This window comes from Pipistrellus kuhlii, unplaced genomic scaffold (genome assembly GCF_014108245.1).
Source record: "Pipistrellus kuhlii isolate mPipKuh1 unplaced genomic scaffold, mPipKuh1.p scaffold_m20_p_5, whole genome shotgun sequence".
NCBI lineage: Eukaryota > Metazoa > Chordata > Mammalia > Chiroptera > Vespertilionidae > Pipistrellus > Pipistrellus kuhlii.
The window spans coordinates 80,925,591-80,949,091 of record NW_023425551.1 but is presented as its reverse complement, the minus strand read 5'-3'; the positions used below and the strand labels follow the sequence as shown (position 1 = coordinate 80,949,091).

The following is a 23,501-nucleotide window of genomic DNA, read 5'->3' as shown; positions in this document are numbered from 1 at the left end:
AATAAAATATATTTAAAAAAATAAAATAAAATAAAATAAAAAAAAATAAAAATAAAATGCCAAGGGCAAAAGACAAAGAGAAAATCTTAAAAGCAGCAAAAGCAAAACAGTTTCCTACAAGGGAGAACCCATATGACTGTCAGCTGATTTCTCAACAGAAATTATGCAGGCCAGAAGGGAGTGGCAGGAAATATTCAAAATGATGAATAGCAAGAACCTATAACCAAGATTACTCTACCCAGCAAAGTTATTTGGAATGGAAGGTCCGATAAAGAGCTTCACAGACAAGAAAAAGCTAAAGGAGTTCATCACCACCAAACCAGTATTATATGAAATGCTGAAGGGTACTCTCTAAAAAGAGGAAGAAAAAGGTAAAGATAAAAATTATGAACCACAAAGTGACAACAAATACATATAAACAAGTGAATCTAAAAAATCAAGTGAATAAAAAAAACTGAAGAACAGAATAAACTGGCAAATATAATAGAATCAGGGGCATAGAAAAGGAGACTGAAAATTCTCGGGGGGAAGGGAGTATGGGGGTGCAGGAAGAGATTGGACAAACATCTTACACCTATGGACGAGGACAATAGAGGTAGTATTACACCAATCTTACATCAATGGGGTGGGGTGGGGTGGGGTGGAAACCGGGTGTCGAGGAGTTATGGGGGGGAAAAGAGGAACAACTGTAATAATCTGAACAATAAAGACTTATTTTAAAAAATAAACAAAGGACCTAAAATGGACTCTTCTCCAAAATGTTCATACAGATGCCAAAAGACATATAAAAAGATGCTGAAAGTTACTGATCATCAGAGAGATACAAATTAAAACAACAATGAGGTATCACCTCATATCTGTCGGAATGGCTACCATCAACAAATGACAAGGGCTGGTGAGGATGTGGCAAAAAGGGAATCCTACCTAGTTCACTGCTGGTGGGAATGCAGACTGGTGCAGCCATTATGGAAAATAGTATGGCGTTTCCTCAAAATATTAAATATAGAACTGCCATTTGACCCAGTGACCCCACTTCTAAAAATATACTCTAAGAATCCTGAAACACTAATCAGAAAGAATGTATACACCCTTATGTTCATAGCAGCACAATTTACAATAGCTGAGACCTGGAAACAGCCCAAGTGCCCATCAGTAGATGAGTGCATAAAAAAGCTGTGGTACATTTATACCATCCTGCAGTAAAAAAGAAGGATCTCTTATAATTTGAGACAGCATGGAGTGGCCTGCAGAGTATTATGCTAAGCGAAATAAGCCAGTCAGAGAAACACAAGTATCATATGATCCCACTCATATGTGGAATCTAATGAACAAAATAAATTGAACAAAATAGATTCAGAGACAGAAGCATAGAACAGACTGTGGAATCTCAGCGAGAAAAGTGGGTATGTAGGAAGTGATCAATCAAACAACTTGTATGCATATATGCATAATCCAAGGACAAAGACAATAGGGTAATGAAGGTCTGGGGCAGAGGGGGAGCAGGGCACAGGGTCGGGTCAATGGGGAAAAAATAAGGGACATATGTAATATTTTCAACAATAAAGATTTACAATAAATATACCATATGGAAAAAGTAAACTATCCCAAAAGCCAGTATTATATGAAATATAAAATATTAATATTTGCATATTAATATTTTAATAAAAATTATATTTTCTTTTAAGATTGTTAAAGGAATGATCAATTCCAAAGTTCTGTATCCTTGGAACCTAACATTCCAGATCAAAGAAATTTCTGTTAAATGGGCTATAACTACCATAAGAAAAAAACATGATGCTTTCAAATTATATTACTGCCCTTCTACCAAATCCTTATGTAGTTATTGACTGCAAAATTATATAACTATTGGGTCTAGTAATAATTAATGTCGTTTTTAAACATTCGTTTAAAATCTTGCTTGGCGTTGACTTGTATTGACATAACCTTCAAACACGTGGTATCTACAGAACGTGTGAAGTGCAATTAACAAGTTTTGCTTGAAAAAGTTTGTGTTTGGTTTGGTTTTTATTGCAAAACTAGGGCTAAGAAGATGGCGGATGAAGAGCATATTCGGCACTGCATGCTTTACGAGTTCCAATTAGGAAGAAAAGCAAGTGAGGCTGCAAAAAACATCTGTAGTGCTCTTGGTCAAGAGCAGTTAGCGCCAGAAAATGCCAGCATTGGTTTGAGAAATTTCGCGAGGGAAATTTTTCGTCTGATGACAAGAGTGGTCGAGGCCGTGTGTCCAATTTTGATCAAGAAGCTCTTCAAGCTCTTTTGGGGCAAAATCCTCAAATTACCCAACAAGAGCTTGCGACAACTTTAAATTGTTCACAAAAAAACAATTTCCAATCAATTGCGTGCACTTGGCAAAGTCCAAAAGTTTGGAAAATGGGTTCCTCATGAGTTGACAGACAACAACCGTAATCAAAGAGTCACAATTTGCAGTTCGCTCCTCTCTCGTCAAAACCGTTTGCCGTTTTTAGAGCAAATTGTGACCGGAGATGAACAATGGGTGCTGTATGTTAATTTGAAAAGGCGGCCTCAATGGTTGGACAAAAATGAGGCTCCGCAGCCCATGCCAAAACCTGACTTGCATGCGAAAAAAGTGATGTTGTGTGTTTGGTGGAATTTTAAAGGAATTCTTCATTATGAACTTTTACCATCTAACCAAACCATTACAAGTGCAGTGTATAGTGCCCAATTGGAAAGGTTAGCCCAAGCTTTAAGAGAAAAAGAACCCACGCTGATTAATCGGAAAGGCGTAATTCTTCACCACGATAACTCACGACCGCATACTGCAAGAATCACTGCTGAAAAACTGCGCCAGTTGGAATGGGAAGTTCTCCCTCAACCTGCATATTCTCCTGATATTGCCCCTTCCGATTACCATTTGTTTCGTTCTTTGCAAAACTTTCTTCTTGGAAAAAAATTTAATAATGAAGAATGCCTCAAAAATGCATTGACCGAATTTTTGGCATCAAAATCACAAGAATTTTACAACAAAGGGATTAAAATGCTTCCTGAGCGTTGGGCACAAGTAGTAGAAAACAACGGCAACTATATTGTTGATTAAATTTTGTTGTATTGTTTAAATAAATTCGATTTAAAAAAGTATTAGAAGACGACATTAATTATTACTAGACGTAATATTTGATAAAATAAACAGTGTTAGCACTAAGAGAACACATTGAAATGACTCAGTTGAATTTCAAAAGTTAAAAAATTTGATGCTTCATACCAGGGCATGCAAATATTTTTTTTACTCTACTTTATAGATGGATCACTGTTTCATCTGATTTCTTTTTTAAAATATATTTTTATTGATTTCAGAGAGGAGGGGAGAGGGAGGAAGAGATAGAAACATCAATAATGAGAGAGAATCATTGATCAGCTGCCTCCTGCACACCCCACATTGGGGATTGAGCCTACAACCCAGGAAACTGCCCTGACCATGAATCCGTGATCTCCTGGTTCATAGGTCAACAATCAACCACTGAGCCGTGCCCCTAGGTTCACCTGACTTCTTAATTGTCTGTGCTCCACAGAGGTTAAGGACCCAAATATCTGCATTTTAGAGGTTAATCTGGACAGGACAGCCATTTCACATTGCCTTTGACTCATGTAGAATGACCACCAATCAGACACCATCCCCTGGTGGCAATACAACCAAAGGCAGGCTTCCTTCTCTGAAGCTGAAATAGCCTATCACCCTATAAACTTATTAAAGATCTCATAACATAAAAATAATTAAGGATTTCAGATTCATTTACATTTTGAAATGTCTCTTCTAAAAACATTTCCCATACAAATCACTATCAGTTTAGGTCAGCATTTTTTGTCAAAAAAGAAATCTGTTGTTTTCAAGGGCTACTAATATTTCTGATATCAGAGAATTCTAGAGGTCAGAAATGAAACAGAAAATACTGTATTAAGGATCTTCTAGAAGTAAATGAGGCAGTCTTTTTCAGTCCAACATAAAAGAGAGACATTCTAAAGTTGGGGTTAATAGGAAAAGAACTGACAGAAATGGCCGAGACCGATTTGGATCAATAGATAAAGCGTCGGCTTGGGGACTGAAGGGTCCCGGGTTCGATTCCGGTCAAGGGCATATCCCCAGTAGGGGGTGTGCAAGAGGCAGCTGATCGATGACTCTCATCGATGTTTCTAACTCTCTATCTCTCTCCCTTCTCTCTGTACAAAATCAATAAAATATATTTAAAAAAAAAAAAAAAAAAGAACTGGCAGAAATGCCAAATAGAATAGCATCTAAACAGAAGACTCGTGTCTAGAGGAAGTCTGTATGAAACCAGAGCTTTTATAACATGGAAGTTAAAATACAGATGAATGAGATGGGACAGCCCTGAAATTACAGGCTAGGGAAGACACTCTGTAAATTGGAGAAGTTAGAGTATGAACTTAACAAAAGTTTTAGGAAATAAACAGTTGGTTTACACAGAGCACCCAATATCTCTCCTAATATGTAGGACATATTACAGTTTGGAAGTTTAATAAGCAAATTTTCATTCCTAACCTCTGGGAAACTATAATGTATAAGTATTCAATGGACACATGAAATGTCCCTAGGGACTCATGTGAAGTATTTACAAAAAGATCTATTTCAAGTGGGAGAAACCTTCATCAGAATGTGATAACAAGAGTATGACCTTTGCCCAGCCAACCTGGCTCAGTGGTTGAGAACCAACCTATGACCCAGGGGGTCATGTTTTGGTGCCTGGTCAGGGCATATGCCCAGGGTTCTGGACTTGATCCCCAGCAGGAGGATCCCCAAGCAGGAGGCAGCTGACCACTCTCTTTCATCACTGATGTTTGTATCTCTCTTTCCCTCTTCCCTTCCTCTCTGAAATCAATCCTATATAATAAGAGCCTAATATGCTAAGTGTCCGGTCGTCCAGTCAGCCATTAAACCAATCAAAGCATAATATGCTGACATGCTAAGGCCGCTCAACCGCTCACTATGACATGCACTGACCACCAGGGGACAGATGCTTAGACCAGTAGGTTAGCTTGCTGCTGGGGTCCAGCCGATCGGGACTGAGCGACACAGGCCGGGCATGCCCTGGAACCCTACCGTGGTCCCTCCCTGGCTGGCCAACCTCCCATTTATCTCCCTGGTCCCAATCAAACACTGGTGGGGTCCCTCAACCTGGCCTGTGCCCTCTCACAATGCAGGACTCCTCAGGGGATGTTGGAGAGCTGGTTTTGGCTCGATCCCATAGGCCAGGCCAAGGCACCCTACTGGTGCATGAATTCGTGCACTGGGCCTCTAGTAAAAATGTATTATAAAAAGAGTATGACCTTAGCTTACTTCACAACTAGGACCCCTATGATTTGTAGAAAAGTATCACAGTGCAGGGGTAAATCTCTCTTGTAGAATTTTGGAAACAGGCACTCTACTAGGAATAGGACAGGCATATTACCAGTGGCACCAAGACTAAAATAGGGATAACTCATGCTCTTACTTCTTCCCAAGAGCCAAGTGTCCTACAGGTGTCCTTTTGAGGAAATTAGCTAAAACACAATAAATATAAAAAATAAGAATGGATTCTTTCTAGAGAAGACCATCTAAAGACTATAGAGACCACCCCACCAAAAATAAAACAAATTAAAAAAAAAAAAAAATACAAGCTTTGTTGTTAAAACAGAAAGATAAGGGACAGAGAATTACCTAACTTGTCCAAGTTTATGCCCAGGCAACCTGGTTCTACATTCTGAGTTCTTGCCACCACACTATGCTCAATGAGCTAACAAGTTAAGAAAATGAGCAAGAAATACTAGGAAGTCCCAACCATGGGTAAAATGGCAGGTGTTTTGTGTGTTTTTTCATGTATTCTTAGTTGTGGTTTTTATGTATATTATATGCATTTTCTGCCAGTTATATAACACCTTTGCTATCAGGATGTGTTTGACAATCAATAGTAATCTAAATTTAATGAAATACAGTAAGTTTGTAAAATGAAATGAAATTCTTTGCTAAAACAGATAAAGAGTTTTCAAACTACACAGCACAGAGCTCTGAAGGTCAGACATCTCAGACAGAGAGCACGGCAGGCTAAGGAACCTTTCAATTCAACAAAATCAGTTTCACTTTTATCTTTTCCCCTTATTAGAAGGGGGCATTCATATATGCTACTATCAAGGAAAGAACTCCACTGATTAAAAAAAAACAAAACCAGAAAATCATGGAACCATGATTAATAAATTATTAAGATTCCCAGTCAGGGGCATACAGGAGGCAGCCAATCAATGATTCTCTTTCATCATTGATGTTTCTAACTCTCTCTCCCTCTCCTTTTTTTAAATTTATTTTTTATTTATTTTTAAAGAGCACCCTGAGGAGAAGAACTATTTCCTATTTATTCTTCTTTGGATTTCCAGAATATGGAATATAGTGGAACCAACAGGGATTGATCTGTGATTAAGTATAATTACACAGAAAAAAAAGAGGTGACTCAAACGTCTCAAGCCTGATCATCTCACTGAGGTGCCAATGAGAAGAATGTAAGTTTGCCTACGAGATGTTAAAATTCAGAAATCTACAGAACATCCAGGTATCCTGTCCATAAACAGTTAAAACACAGGTTTGGCGCTCCATAAAGAGTGTGCAGACATAGATATGAATTTGAGCATCACCATGTATGCTGTATTGGTGAGAGCTGAAACCATGTGAGTAGATGAGGTCACTGAGCATGATCGGAGCCCAGTTCACAATCTAGTAATCCTAAGGCAAAGATGGGACTCAACAGAGATAGAGCAAGAACAATCAGAGTTAAGAGAGGTATTATGTGACTCTAGGAAGGTACACATTTCAAAAAACTTTTAGAATATGGTGCCAAATGATAGGTTAGTTAGTATGAAGACTGCTAGATCTGGTAACTGGGTTCTCATGGTTGATAAACATTTAATTAGAATGGGTCAATAACAGACGGGACTGAGCCCTGGCCCATGTAGCTCGGTTGGTTGGGCATTATTCCATGCACTGAAATGCTGTCGATCTCTGGTCAGGGCACATGCAAGGGGTTTTGGGCTTGATCCCCAGTAGGGTGCATGTGAGAGGCAGCTGTTCAATGTTCACTGTCACATCGATGTTTCTCTCTCTGTTCCTCCCTTCTTTCTCTCTAAAAATCATAAAAATATGTTGTTGTTTTTAAAAGAAAATTTCCTTTTATAAAAGGAATAGATTGGGTTGAAAAATAAATGGAAAACAGACAGACAAGATGGTGAGTATAGATCACTTTGTTCAAAAAGTTTGGCAACAAAGAGAAGGTGTGAGAGGCATTAGCAGCTTGACAGGTCATTAGGTTGAAGAAGTATGCACTTTTTTTTTTGTTTTGTTTTTTATTAATCTTCACCCAAGGATGTTTTTTAGAGAAAGTAGAAGGGGGAAGGAGAGAGAAAGAAACATTGGCCTGAGAGACACATGGACCAGCTGCCTTCTGCACATGTCCCACTTGGGGCATGGAGCAAACCCATAACCAAGGTCATGTCCTTGACTGACCTGTAACCATTCAGTCCACAGGTCGTCACTCCAACCATTGTGCCATACCAGCCAGGATGAAAGTATGCACGTTTTGTACGTTATCTTTTTTTATATGACTTGTGTCTAGATATTCTATAAGCAAAGATTGCTTTCAGTATTCTTATAGTGATTATATAATAAAAACTGCAACATTACTAAATCATTTTTTAGAATGCAAGATATATCTCATATAATTCACTAAATATTAATTAAAATCCCAGTGTAAAAGGGAAAGCACTAGATCGAACCAGGTAGCCATTAAATTCAAGTTATTCACCTATACAGAGTGACTTTAAAAGAGGCCATGCCCTGTTATGTAATTCACAGGGTCTCTGAGCAACACTGGGGATGCATTAAGATATATTCCTTCACCCTGGGTCCCACAAGGACATACTCACCTCCATAATAGAGTCCTGTAGCAGTGCACATCCGCCACTGCCCCTGATACATGCCTGCTCTGCTAGGGCTGCACATCTGGACGCTGACGTCTGCAATCTCTTGGGGCTCTAGTGATCTCACCATCACCATGTTCACATGTCCAAACTGGTCTCCCCCGACATATTTAAGACAAACCCCTGGAGGCCAGGCCTCTGCCCCTGAGTTTAAGCAAAAGAAAAAAATGTTAAGCAATCAGTGGGTACAAAGCCATAGAAGAAGCCTCTTTCTTTGTCTCTCAGACACGTGATTCTACCCACATATCCCTAAGCTATAGAACTTCTCACATGACTAATCAGAGGGAATTATCAAAGTAAACAACCTAAGAGAGGGTACATACAGCAAAAGCAAGGCAGTTCCTTAAGATGTATTTCAAGTGACCCTAGGGGAGGCCAAACATCAAACTTAATCTGTAGAATCTAAGAATGATATATGTGCCCTGGCTTGTGTGCTCAATGGTTAGAGCATCAGAGTGTGCAATGAAGGGTCATAGGTTCAATTCTTGGGTTGCAGGTTCAATCCCCAGCCCATTAAGACGCATGCAAGGCAATTAACCCATGTGTCTCTCTAACATCAATGTCTGTCTCTGTCTCTCTCTCTCTCTCTCTCCCTTCCCCTTCCTCCTTTCCAATATCTCTAAAAATCAATGGAGCCCTAACCGGTTTGGCTCAGTGAATAGAGCGTCGGCCTGTAGACTGAAGGGTCCCAGGTTTGATTCCAGTCAAGGGCACATGCCCAAGTTGCAGGCTCAATCCCCAGTAGGAGGCTTGCAGAAGGTAGCCATTCAATGATTCTCTCTCATCATTGATGTTTCTACCTCTCTCTCCCTTCCTATTTAAAATCAATAAAAATATATTTTTAAAAAGTCAATAGGAAAATATCCTCAGGTAAGGATTAACAGAGAATGATTTATGTAAAGAGCCATTACAAGCAGCACCGGGCCACATCTTTGGATGCTTTCTCTACTAATAGGTAATAGGTCAATTTTCACTCTAGCATTTTCAGCTGAAATTCATAGTAAAAATATGTCTGCCTCTCCCCAGTTTTTTTCACTCAGGTAAGAGGATGAAACACATAGGAAGTAATTTCTATGATACTGTTTATACTTCAAAATTGCTTTTTTTGCTGAGTGGCTCAAGTTGTTGAGCATCATTCATCCTGTGCACCCAAAAGGTTATAGGTTCTATTCCAGTTAGGGCACACACCTGGGTTGTGGGTTCAATCCCTGGTTAGGGCTCATACTCTCTCACACTGACGTTTCTCTCTCTCACCCTCACCCCTCTTCTCTTTCTAAAATAACATAAAAACATATCCTAGTAAGAGGACTAAAATAAAAATAATTTTCTAAAAGAGGTATCAAGTGAAAGTTTCATGTGCAGGTTCAAACTGAAGTAGTGGGGAAAAATATGAACAGTGCGATAAATTTCCCTGACAACAACACAGTGACGTGTGTGTAATGACATCAGCCAGAGGGCAGGAATGTCAGTACAGAGAAATGGTTTGGCAGGAATGCCTTTCTTCTTTTGGAAGTGGCTAAGAACTTATTTGGTACCTACTCCTGTGTATCTATTTTCATGTAAACTAATGCAAATGAGAAATCTATATATTGGCTTGATCTAACTAGTCACAGGTAGCCACATAGTGACTAGATTTTTCCTGTGAAGTCTCTCCAATACATTCCTTTTTACTCTAGATTTCCTTTTTGAAGAATCCATACATTCATTATACAAATAAATCACATGAAAAGGTGAATATGGCAGGGCTCTCAGGACACATCATGCTTGAAATTTACTTCCTAACAGTATTCTAGGGTGCCTCACTATCTTGTTCTAGAGCTGTCATGGTGTTTTTAAAATACATGATGGCTTGCTATTGAAAAGAGAACCAGAGAGAAAATCAACCAGCACTCTACTGCTGAGATCTCAGCCCCATAATGAACAGCATCCTCTGTGGCGCCTGGCTCTGAAGGGGTAACAGATGAAACAGTGGCAGTATGTTTTGTCCCAACTTCTTAAACACACACACACACACAACACAACACAACACAACACAACAAAACAAAACAAAACAAAACAAAAAAACCTGCTAGCAAAGTATCCTCTTAAGTATTGTATATACTACAGAAACCCCCTGTGGCTGGTGCATAGGTTGTGAATGATACCCTGGTAATATATGCGAATTCTGTTTTACATTTATGGGCCTATGTCCTGGCAAAAGCATACCTGTCTATGTCAAGAGTAGTAGCAGCTGACATGAAGCATCTTGGAAAATGTTGATTTCTTTAAAGACCAAGATCCAAGTAGGAAGTTAAACTACTGTTATAAAGCTGAATTCACAATTATTCTTTCACATACACACACACCCCAGTAACAAGACAATATCTGTTTATATGAAAATCCAAGAATGTGTCTGTTTTTGAACCTCTAAGAAAATAAGGAAAACCAAGACTGTCTGGATATGGGAAATACTTGGCTGTCCAGAGCAGACAACCACAAGAAGCATGCTTATGATTAAGGCTGTGATTCTTTAGCTGTCCCGGAATTAAATTTTATTTAAAAATATTTTTAAAAACCCATTATTATATTGTGATTTTGAGATGATGGAGTGCATAGCAAAAATGAAATAAAAGTCAATCAGTTCTAGAAAGCCTGGGACTTATTCGGCATGTGATTATAGAAGTGTTTGGAGACAGTAAGGAACATTCAAAGAGCAATGCAGAAGTCAACAAATCTCAGTAAAGATCGCCTATTCTTTTAACCCCATAAATTTAAAAACTACATTTCAAAGGAAGTGACATAAAAACATGAATCTTCATTAATTTTGTTACCATATTCCCCCTGTACCTGATAAACTGACTAAAACATAAAAATTTGTGGAATGAATGAAGTGGAATGCTATCTATAATCATACTGTAGAGAAAGGTATAAAACTTACTATTTTAAGGAGCTAAAAGAAAAATGGAGGAATATTTATTCTTTCTCAAGTTCTTCTCCCAACTCTTTTATATTCACTTCTATGTAGTTCAAAAGATAAAGATGCCTCTAATGGCACTCTCATAGGACAACCACATCTACTTCACAAAGTCAGAGAAACGCCAGAGCTCTCACTACATGCTCAGCTAAATTCACTACACCTGGACGAGAGCAAGGTTGCAACAACTGAGAAGCTAGCTGTGTGTGCTGGTAAAGAGTATTATCCACATTCATCTTTAAGGGACAGCTTCAAATATTCACTTTAAACTCCAATGTAGTTTCCTGCTCAAGTTTCCCAAGCTTCTAACATGCAAATAGTGACAAAGTTTGGATCGTGGGATTTTTGTATCTATGTCATTAAAAGTCTCACTTCTATTTTTCTGTGTTCTAAATAAAAGAATTTAAACAGTATTAGGAGTTTAATTGTAAACAATGTGTGACATTTATCTCCTTTGAGGAAGGTGCTGAGACAACTATGTGCAATTTCTATTAATCTCTTCTGTTGTATATTTGAATGCCTGGCATACCTAAAACATGACAGCAGATAGGAATCATGAAAATCATTTATGAAACTTTCAGTGAGCACTATCTCTTAGGGAAGATTATGAATGAGAGTAAGAGAGCCAGAGGAGAAACAGTAAAGGCCTGCCCTACTTCTGTGTGGCTACTGTAGTTCCAGAGAGAACTCAAGCCAGATTAGGATGATGCCAAAGAACCAGTGCACATGCGCACTTTTCCTCTCTTTAATAACACACCTGTCAGTTATAGGCCAGGTTTTCCTTAATCAGATGGAAAGCATTTAGCTTATAGACAGAAAAACTATTTTATGACTGGCTGAACAAATTCCAGAAGAATAAAAAAAACTATTGTTCAAAGTACCTTGAAAGGTAAAATCTCTATCAATTGTTGCCCAACTTTTCAAGAGGGGTTCAAGAACAAAAATGCCTTTTACAGAAAAAAGGCTACAGACCCAGAGGCTGTTTGAAAGTTAGTTACTATATAAAAACAGAAGGAAAAGGCAGCCAGGCTCACCAATACAGGTTTTCTCCAAATCAAAGTGAAAGGCAGGCGCTTTTGGGTTCTGATTTTACAGTAGGGGTGTAGAACTCAATCAGAGAAGGGGCCAAAATCTAAAATCCAGCCTAAATCGCGGCCGAATGGTTTACTGAACAGTCATAAACTGTCATTGTGATGGAAACGCAGCGGAGTGCAGTGATGACAGCGCGGTGCGGGCCACATTGCAAGGCCTGGCGGGACGAATTTGGCCCGCGGGCCTTGTGTTTGACACGTGTGTTTTACAGTCTAGCCATTTTTTGTCAACCTTCCCAAACCCTGCCATTAATCCAAGTGTGTAGTAAATGAGCAGATATATCAAGAGGTTTTCAAAAGATAAAATGGTTCTTCAACAGGCAGCATTTAAATTATTTCAACAGTACTCTAACAACTTTCAATATTTAAAAGCACTAAAACAAACTCATGGAAGGTCAGACCATTTTTACTATAAGTAAATAAAGTCTTAGATTAATTTTTTTAAACTTTTGAATAGTTCGTAATTTCTAAACAAGCATCACTCATTTAAAAATTTCATGAGTAACTTTCAAAGCATTTTTTGATAAGTAACAACAGGTTTTAGTAATACTACAATCATTTCTCCTATGGAGAAATGAATAGAAGCCGACTAAAGAGATTGTTTTTATATTTTAAAAGCATGCAAGCCTTAGCTGGCTTTGCTCAGTGGATAGTGTTGGCCTGCGGATTGAAGGGTCCCAAATCCAATTCCAGTCAAAGGCACATGCCAGGGTTTCGGCCTCTATCCCCAGTAGGGGGCGTGCAGAAGGCAGCTGATCAATGATTCTCTCCCCTTCTCTCTCCCTCTCTGAAATCAACAAAAATATGTTTTAAAAGCATGCGATATTAAGAAAGAATTTAGGGCCAAAACCGGTGTGGCTGAAAGGTCCCAGGTTCGATTCCGGTCAAGGGCATGTACAATGGTTGCGGGCACATCCCCAGTAGGGGGTGTGCAGGAGGCAGCTGGTCGATGTTTCTCTCTCATCGACGTTTCTAGCTCTCTATCCCTCTTCCTTTCTCTCTGTGAAAAATCAATAGAATATATTTTAAAAAGGAAGGAAGGAAGGAAGGAAGGAAGGAAGGAAGGAAGGAAGGAAGGAAGGAAGGAAAAAAGAAAGAAATTAGGCAAAGTAAAGATAATCAAACTTCAAACAAGAATTTCAAGAATATAAAAAAACATGGGTATTTTCTTATATTACCCTGCCTCTCAAACTAACAATGTACCATATTGTAATAACCAAAAGGGAAAGAAGCCAATGAAAATTTCATATAGCCACAGATGTCTCCAGTCATATACAACTCTAGGTCAATCCAAATTGTGTGTTTGCTCCATGACACAGTGAACTTGCATCCAAGGGAAAGTTACTTCTAAATAAGCCAGGAGAACAAAGATTAACAACTTGGTACATTTTGTTATCATATAAAATATAGCTTAGCCAAACTTTTCCAATCATAAAAGAAATATAAAGAACTGAAAAATAGTCAATAAAATTTCACTTTTATAGGGGTTTGAGCCCCCAGAATTTTACATAGGTCATCATACCAGTAAAGAAATGCTACATCATGTATAAGAAAAATCTGAGTAATACAATCACATTTCTAAAACATTTATTTAACAACTAAAAAAAAAAAAAAAAAAGAAAAGAAAACTGGACAAGGAGAATTGCCAATTATACATTTACCAGAATTCTGGATCCGCCATGTTTTTATAAACTGAGTATCAGGAGGTATGGACTCCCCTTCTCCTATGGTGACATCTTCAACAAAAGACATAGAGGGCATACTGATGTTTGGGCTCTCGAAGTCATAATAGGCGCCAATTGCTGCTTGAAGGTTCCTACAAATAAAGAGAAAAGATAAAGATTCAGTCCTATTCACAGCATATCATCCTAATTGTCAAACAAAAGAAATAAGCCAGTTTCTTAGGGTTTGTAATAGCCATTGATTTTGGCTGAGGAACAATAGGAAAAACACCAGGACAATGAACTTGAACACCACTTTCTTCCCAAGGTGCCCACATAAAAAGCAACAAACAGTGCCTTATCCAGTGTAGCTCAGTTGGTCAGATGTAGTCCTGTACACTAAGAAGTGGCCGTTCAATTCCCAGTAGGCACATACTAGGGCTGCAGGGTCAGTCCCCAGTTGGGGCACTGCAGGAGGCAACTGATAGACATTTCTCTCTCACATAGATGTCTCTCTCCTCCTCCCTCTTCTCCTCTCTATTAAAAAAAAAAAAAGTAACATTTTAAGAGGCAACAAATATTATCACCATCAGCTACAATATGAAGAAATTTTCCTCTAACTCATAAGGATAGCAAGTATGGGTACAGCAAGTCAATTAAAAGAGAACTCCTCTGGCAACTATGACTGAATTCAAAGCAGCTCCATTTTTTAAAACATTCTAGTTTTTAAAAATAAAAATAAAAATAAAAGCAACACATGCACATAGTTTAAGAAGTTCTATACAGCCGAAGCCGGTTTGGCTCGGTGGTAGAGCTGCGGACTGAAAGGTCCCGGGTTCGATTCCGGTCAAGGGCATGTACATTGGTTGCGGGCACATCCCTGGTGGGGGGTGTGCAGGAGGCGGCTGGTCGATGTTTCTCTCTCATTGACGTTTCTAGCTCTCTATCTCTCTCCCTTCCTCTCTGTGAAAAATCAATAAAATATATATATTTTTAAAAAGTTCTATACATTGAAAGATACCCATCTTATCTCTTATTTCCTACACACACATAATCATTCATATAACTTTCTTAAATATCTTTCCAGAACTTCCTTATGCACAAATAATATATATTATTTCACCCCTTTTTACAGAAGTAGCAAGATATTAGACACTGCTCTTTGCTTTATTCCCTAAACATTAACATTTCTATGTCAGTACATAATGAGCATCCTTACTGTTTTTAATATCTGTGTCCATTTTATAGATACATCATTATTTATGTAACCAGTCCACTTCTGAGACTGTTTCCAAGCTTTAATTCTTCCATAAATAAGCTTATGAACTCAGCAAGTGCATCTATAGGATAAATTCCTCTAAGTGATACTGCTGGGTCAAAGGGTATATATTTATGGTTTTAATATATATCTAAACTTCCCTCAATAAAAGTTATTCATTTAATGAATGCTACCACCAAGAATGTATGAGTGTCCATTTCCCTATTTGCAGATCAACAGTATTTCTCCAACATTTTGGATTTTTGTCAATCTGATAGGTAAAAAAAAATCTCGATATCTTAAAATGGTTTTCTCTTCTTGTGAGAGAGAGTATCTTTTACATATTTATGAGACATTTGTATTTTCTTTTTGGGAAGCACCATTTCTTACTCACAAACCCCCTTAGGTCACAAGGAACTACCAAGCACACAAACCAGAGTCCCTTACTGAACAAAATCACATGGCTGAAAGCTTGGTATATCAGTGCCAGAAACCAAAGGCCACTCCAGTGGTTTAAGTAAGCCGTGTTCATTATAGAGATAAAGGAAATTATCAGTAATTACATTAACTGCTTCTCCCATGGTCTTACTCAAACTAGTGACATCATTCCTTGTCCCCACAATAGGCAACAATATAAATTGCATTTTTTCTAAGCATAACCCAACCATAAGCCAATGGGTCCAGTGAATTGTCTTTAATTACACATAAACATAGCATGAAATAAGGTCTGACATAGTATATGTAGTCTGACGTTCAACAGACATGCTATCAACGGCAATACTTTTTCTGCTGGGGGGCCTGCTGCTCCTCCAGGTGGTTGCATCAGCCAGAAAGACTGGCTATATTTAGAGCAGCCACCTCAGGTCATGCAATGGTGGCCTCCTGCTACATTAGTCAGTAATGCCTGGAATTACAACACCACCAGCTGTGAGCCAGTTCTTTGTGCTAGATAAAATTTACATGGAGCAGAGCTGGGCCTGGGGCCAAACTGTGTCCATTTGCTTGACTATTCAATGGGAAGGCTTGTACTTTAGTCACCCTGCAACCTCCTGATCCAGCTGACTGTGATCCAAAGTGAAGAATGTATGATTGGTCAATGTTGGGAAGCCCCGCCTCTCCTTCCCACAATTAGGAATACATCCAGAACCAGCCTTTCACTTACGGACTGGGTGGCAATAAAGATAAGCCGTTTCATTTTGTTCTTCTGAAACTTTTTACAGAGATCATTTATTTATTTATTTATTTTGCCTGGCAGAATGGGTCAGTTGATTCAGCATCCTCCCAAGCACTCAAAGGTTGCTTCCCAGATAAGGCACATACCTGGGTTGTGGGTTTGATCACGTCAGGGAAGCATACAGAAGGCAACTACGGAAGGCAACTGATAAAGGGCCGATATTGCTCACGTCGACGTTTTCTTTCTCTCTCTTCCTCCCTTCCTCGCTCTCCCCTCCTCTAAGCATGACCTTCGATAAGGATTTTTTTTTTTTTAAAGATCATTTTTCTGCTTCAAGTCTACAGCAAGTAGCCTGCTGACTTGCTTTCTATTCACTTGGCTGTAAAATACACTTGGGAGAGAAGAAACTGTGCACTCAGGACCAACTGCCAATTCTCATCCCCAGTCTGTGTCATGTTTCATCTCCGGCTCTGCCTGGCATCAGACAGAATTTTGAGACCACTGTAGCAGAAACACAAGTTGAAAAGTCCAACAACTCTCCATAGACAGATTCATTCCCCTTCTCAAATCTTGCTCACATTCCAATTCATCCCACAGCCAAGCCAACAAATTTGTTATTTGTACTTAATATTATACAGGTAATGCAGCCAGAGAAAGATTTTTAAAGCCCAAAGTGAAACTGAAATTAGTGAACTCGACTTCTGGCAGAAAGCAGAGGGAAGATGACAAAGCAAATTTATTTCCCAAGTACATAGCAGAGAGTGGACTTCAGCCCAGTGGCGCTCTGAGATACACAGCTCAAAAATGTGGGTGCATGGCTCCTCTGCGCCTGGACCATTTTGATCACTGACTCACTGGGTCAAGAAACAGCAGGAACAGACCAAACAGCCCCAAATCAGTAAAAGATCAAGTAGCCATGATAGCATGTATTCCCATTCAGAACAACATACTCAGCTATTATTAACCAACTAGAGGCCCGATGCACGAGCCTAGGCAGGGGGAGGAGCCACAGGTGGTTGGTTGGCCCCCAGACCCATCTGCTGGTCAAACTCCAGGTGGAACCCCCATTGGAGGGGACAATTTGCACATTTGCCTTTTATTATATAGGATAAGGAATTCTATGTGAAACAGCTGACTAAGATGAGAAAGGAAAAACACTGACTCAGTATTCAGCCCAGCCTGAAAGTTTAAACTTCCAGGTTCCTTTAAGGCTTTTTTTTTAAAAAAAAGGTTTTAATCTGATTTCAGATGGTTATAAGAACAAAGGGGGCAGTGTAACAGTGGAGGAAAAAGGCACAGGCTGAAATAAATGATGGTTACAGCTGCACAACATTGTGAATATATTTAATGCTATAGAACTAGACACTTAAAGATGGTTAAAATGGCCTTGGCCAGTATGGCTCAGTTGGCTGAGTGTTGTCCAGAGCATCCAAGGGTCACCAGTTTAGGCCAGGCCACATGGGGAAGCAACTGATCAATGTTTCTCTCACATCAATGTCTGTCTGTCTGTCTGTCTCTCTCTCTCTCTCCTTTTCTCTTGATCTAAAATCAGTAAGAACATTTTTTTTAATGGTAAAATTTAAAAGTGACATTTTTGAAGAGGCAGCTCCTATCTCTGGGCTTTAAAGTGGCTAAGCATCTATGTCAGATTATTCAACTGCAAACCTGAGTTTTTTTGTATTCTAAGACTGGCTTATATTTCATATTGCAAGGTTGGCATTATAAGGTCGGCTGTGAAGGCTGCATCAGACAATGTGTGTAAATGTACCAGTTGTATTTCATTCATTCAACAAATATTTAATTAATGAGCATTTATTCATGTGCTAGGCACTCTACTTGGAACCAACAATATAACAGATAGCAACACAGGGAAAGCCCCTGCCTCTGAGAAAAGATTTTGTAGGAAACCATGGACAGCAAACAAGGAAAACTCCAACTGTCAACTGCCTCTCACACCAAGACTATCAGTCCAAGGCAACTTTTTCTACTTGGGCTGAAAAGATGGGCTTGGTGCACAATACAATTTCAACTGCACTGATTATCAGCATAACACAATTCAAGAGTAAACGAATTTGGTGATGTTGATATGTGTTCCCCAATGAAATGCAATTTTGTAACTTAAAAGCAATATTGCCTAACCTTCATTTTATGAAGACACAGATGAACTGACAGGTAAATAATTTACTAATTGCTCTTGGCTATTAGTAAAATTTACTATTATTTATAATTTTTATTATAGAATCAGTTATTAATATAATTTTGAACCATATATATTCAAAAACATAATACTTTTTAACTTACCTGGAATTTTCTAATTATCTAGTAACACTCTGAACATCTGATTTTCTTAAGAACATATTCATTTCCATTGTGAATTCTATAAACACAATAGTTTTAACCTTCTTGTTAAGCTGAATTCTTGAAAGTGGTCAAATAATGTTGCATGTATTTACAAAGAGAACATTTATTTTTGTACTCTGTATACATATATAAGTCATATTATTGGTCTTATAAAGTAATCTATATATTGAATATACAGTGAGGAACATCACCCAAAAACATGGTGGTAAAAAAGTCGAAGTCAGGAAATCAGAATTAAAAAAAGAAATGCCAGAAGTCTGAGTATTAGCTCAGATTTTCAAGGACATATAATTAGATACTTTCTATTTCCATTCTCTGATTAGGAAATTCAAAATGATACAAATAATGAGAAAGAGAAAACAACCCATCTTGTCTGGTCACAAATTAAAATGGGAAAGCAGAATAGTGATCCAATCTAATGAAGCATGGATAATAACATCTTTGGGCATAAAGCAACACTCATCCCAAAGCTTCCCTCCCCAGGATTAGGAGGAAGAAAAACATGGCTTAAAAAAAGGATCAGCAAAGCAGATAGTGGTTCTTACTAGAGCTTTCCAACATCAACTCAACTGGAATCTAACATGGAAGACCAAAAAGAGGGGCCCAAAAATATGTACTTAAGACTACTGTAACTTTTATGACCTAAAAAGAAAATGGGAATTTCATTGAAAGATGAATAGAAAATGGGCTAAAGAAAACCCTCACTATTTTAAAACCTAAAAATTAACACATGGATACTATTTAGTATGTGAAGACATTAAGAAAAAAGAACTTGTGGAAAATTCCATTAAGAGGAACAAAGGCCGAAACTGGTTTGGCTCAGTGGATAGAGCACCGGCCTGCAGACTGAAAGGTCCCAGGTTCGATTCCGGTCAAGGGCATGTACCTGGGTTGTGGGCACATCCCCAGTAGGGGGTGTGCAAGAGGCAGCTGATAGATGTTTCTCTCTCATCAGTTTCTCACTCTCTATCCCTCTCTCTTTCCACTCTGTAAAAAAATCAATAATATATATATTTTAAGAGAGAGAGAGAGAGAGAAAGAGAGAGAGAGAGAGAGAGAGAGAGAGAGGAACTAAGGTCTCACCAATATTTTTTAAAAATTGACTTTAGAGAGAGAAGGCAGAGGCGGTGTAGGGGGGGGAGAAAGGGGTGGAGAGAAGGGGGTGAGAGAAGAGGAGGGAAGACGACATCAATTTGTTATTCCACTTATTTATGCATTCACTCATTGGTTCCTGTATGTGCACTGACCAAGTTATCTCACCTGAAACCTTGGCCTATCAGGACGATGCCCTAACCAACAAAGCCAAGCATGTCAAACTCAAAGGCTAACACGAACCAAATAAAGAAGGTGTAAGTTTATATGGGCCATGTAAAAGCTTCAATTTTCATAGAACATAGATTTTGATAAAAATATGCTAAATATAAAAGACTAAAATAAATGAGTAACCATTAACATAAATAGAAGATTTAAATAAAAAGTATTTTTATTGAACATTAACTTACCAGACACAGAATGACTGCACAAATAAGCATAACGCAAATAAACCTATTTTCCTTGTTCTCAGAAAGTGAAATATTTCCTGTTGCACACACCAAACAAGTCAATACAAGACTAATGGCGTGGCAATCAGCTGCTAAAATATTTGCTGCTAGTATTAGTGGAGAGAAATGGAGCACGTTAAGGTGCTTAAGGGAAATGAATGCAACACAATTATAGTAATCAGCCATTATCCAACATTGTAATTGTTATTAATAATTACATATAACAGGATATTGTAAAAATTAAGTTACAAAATTTTTATTAAAACGTTTCTTATATAGAGTTATATTGGCTGGGCTGTAAAAATATCCATTGTGTGCTGCATGCAGCCTATGGGCTGTGAGTTTGATATGCTTGAGAACTAAGCTACCCAGCCAGGACCATACCATCATTTATACACTTCTTAGAGACCTAGTAAGTCCAAGATTATTCTTATCTCTTCTTTTCCTGGCTATTTATTGACCCACTAATCTTACTACATTTTAGAACTGGTCCTTCTATCATAGCAATTAAACCTTTCTCAATAGAAAGTAAAAAAAAGCATGAAAAGGCAAGGTGGTAGCACTGTTCTGGATTTAAAAAGACATACCAAGTGCAACACAGAACACAGAAATCCAGGCATTGCAGGAGCTTAGTTTCTAAGTGTCTCTGGCTAAAATGTCAGGATCAAACTATCTTTCCTTTAAGTCATTAATTGGATTCTGGGTTTTGTTTTTTTAAAGGTTATAAAATATGCATTTGGGAGCAACTGAATAACTTTAAATATGAACTGGACATTTTTATTAGAATAGAATTTTTGTACAGTACCTCAGTATCTTAGTATGTGGTTCTATAAGAAGATGTCCTTATTTTAGGAGAAGCATGCTAAAATAATTACTAGTGAAGAATCATGAAGTTTACCACCTTCAAATGACAAAAAGTTTTATATATAGAAAAAAAATAGGTCAAAACGTTAACCATGTTGAATCTAGATGGTAAACATGAGGGTATACATACTACGATTCTTTACATTTTTCATATAGGCTTGAAAAGTTTATAATAAGAAGGTAAATGTAAAAAGCGCACAGAATTACTACAACCATCTTGGGAACATGAAGGAATCTACTGGGAACCTCAGGAGACGCAATGATAAGACTGATATAACTGAGGATGACAGATCAAAAAAAGGGAAATTAGCCGAAACCAGTTTGGCTCAGTGGAAAGAGCGTCAGCCTGTGGACTGAAAGGTCCCAGGTTCGATTCCGGTCAAGGGCATGTACCTGGGTTGCGGGCACATCCCCAGTAGGGGGTGTACAAGAGGCAGCTAGCTGATCGATGATTCTCATCGATGTTTCTAATTCTCTATCCCTCTCCTTTCCTCTCTGTAAAAAAATCAATAAAATATATTTTAAAAACAACAACAAAAAAAACCCAGGAAATTTGTGTGTGTGTGTGTGTTTTTTTTTTTTTTTTAAAAGGAAGTTTGGCTTCATACATATATAAATGTTAATTATTAATTTCAGAGAGGAAGGGAGAAGGACAGAGATAGAAGCATCAATTATGAGAATCATTGATTGGCTGTCTCCTGCACACTCCCTCCTAGGGATCAAGCCCGAAAGCCAGACAGATGCCCTGACTGGGAATTGAACCATGACCTTCTGGTTGACAGGTTGATGCTCAACCACTGAGCCACAACGGCAGGGCAGAAGTTTAGTTTCTAAGTGACTTTGATAATATGTCAGGATTAAACTATTTTTCCTTAAAAAACAAACAAACAAACAAAAAAAACCAATGCTGGTGTAAAATATATATAACATACAATTACTTTAAAAAGTATATAATTTGGTAGCATTTAGTGCATTCACAATGCTGTGCAAGCACCATCTCTCTCTAGTTACAACACTTTTTTATCATCTTATACCATTAAGAACACCCTATATCCATTAAGTACTCATTCCTCATTTTTCCTCCCCTGGCAACCACTAATTTGTTTTCTGTCTCTATAAATTTGCCTATTTTGGATAATTTTTATAAAAGGGATCATAAAATCAATATGCGACCTTCTGTGTCTGGCTTCTTTCACTTTAAATGTTTTCAAGATTCACCCCAAATGGAAGCAGATGACTGAATAATATTCTATTGTGTATATATACCATATTTTGTTTATCCATTCATCTGGTGTTTCTATCTTTATTGTAATATATATATATATATATATATATATATATATATATATATATATATATATATATATATATGTTTTTATTGATTTTTTAAGAGGGGGGTTGGAGGGAGAAAAAGAAACATTGATGAGAGAGGAACATCAATCAGCCGCCTCCTGCATAACCCACCAGGGATCAAACCCGAAACCTGGGCATGTACCCTGACTGGGACTTAGCCAATTACCTCCTGATTCATGGGTCGATGCTCAACCACTGAGTCACACCAGCCGGGTTTTACATTTTGACCATTATGAGTAATGCTATTATAAACATTCATATACAAGTGTCTGTGTGGGTATATATATATGTACTTATTTCTTTGAACAGATAACTAGGAGAGAACTATGGGTCATATGGTAATTCTATGTTTAATTTTTTTAAGAACTGACAAACTGTCTACAGTAGCTGAACCATTTTATTTACATTTCCACAAACAATATATGAGTTTTCCCTATTTCTCCACAGCTTCACCAGCACTTAAATTTCTTTTTTTATTTTTCATTACAGCCATCCTCATGAATGTAGAGTAATATCTAACTATGGTTTTGATTTGTATTTACCAATGATCTTAAACACCTTTTCATGTACATGATGGCTTCATTAAGAAATCTAGACTTAATCCTAAAAGCAAAGGAGAACATCTAAATGTTTTTAAAAACAAACAAAAAACACACTCAATTTCATTCAAGTAAAATTTATGTAGCATAGGGGGGTGGAAGGCTAATGGAGGGATGAGGACACAAATGTAATACATTAATCAATAAAGAAAAATTTATGTAGCATAAAATTCACCTATTTCAATTGTACATTTCAATGATTTTGGTAAAAAACCATGTTTTAGAACACTGTCAACATTTCAATAATATCCTAATCCCTATAATGTGTAAACATGTTATGCTACATGGCAACAGGAAATTAGATTTGCTAGTCAGCTGACCTGAAAACAGGAAAATTATCCTGGATAATCTAGGTGATCACTTCCTTAAGAGTGAGAGAGCCCTACCCGGTTTGGCTCAGAAGACAGAGCATCAGGCTGTGGACTTAAGGGTCCAGGTTCGATTCCCATCAAGGATATGTACCTTGGTTGCTGGCACATCCCCAGTAGGGGGAGTGAAGGAGGCAGCTGATTGATGTTTCTCTCTCACAGATATTTCTAACTCTGTCCCTCTCCCTTTCACTTTTAAAGAGTGTGAGAGAAAAGGAAGGCAGAGCCAGAGGAATAAGCAATAAGATGGCAGCATAGGTAAATGCTGGCTCCCACAACAATATAA

At 38.0% G+C, this 23,501-nt stretch overlaps 1 protein-coding gene across 1 annotated transcript in view; it reads right to left on the bottom strand.

Moving 5' to 3' along the window:
- Positions 1 to 23,501, bottom strand: part of ILRUN (inflammation and lipid regulator with UBA-like and NBR1-like domains) — an 87,058-nt gene that overhangs the window by 31,564 nt on the left and 31,993 nt on the right. The window contains exons 2-3 of the mRNA XM_036415339.2: positions 13,698 to 13,852; positions 7,939 to 8,136 (exon numbers count right to left, since the gene is read on the bottom strand). Of these exons, the coding sequence (XP_036271232.1) occupies positions 7,939 to 8,136; positions 13,698 to 13,852 (353 nt within the window). The remainder of the gene's footprint in view (positions 1 to 7,938; positions 8,137 to 13,697; positions 13,853 to 23,501) is intronic.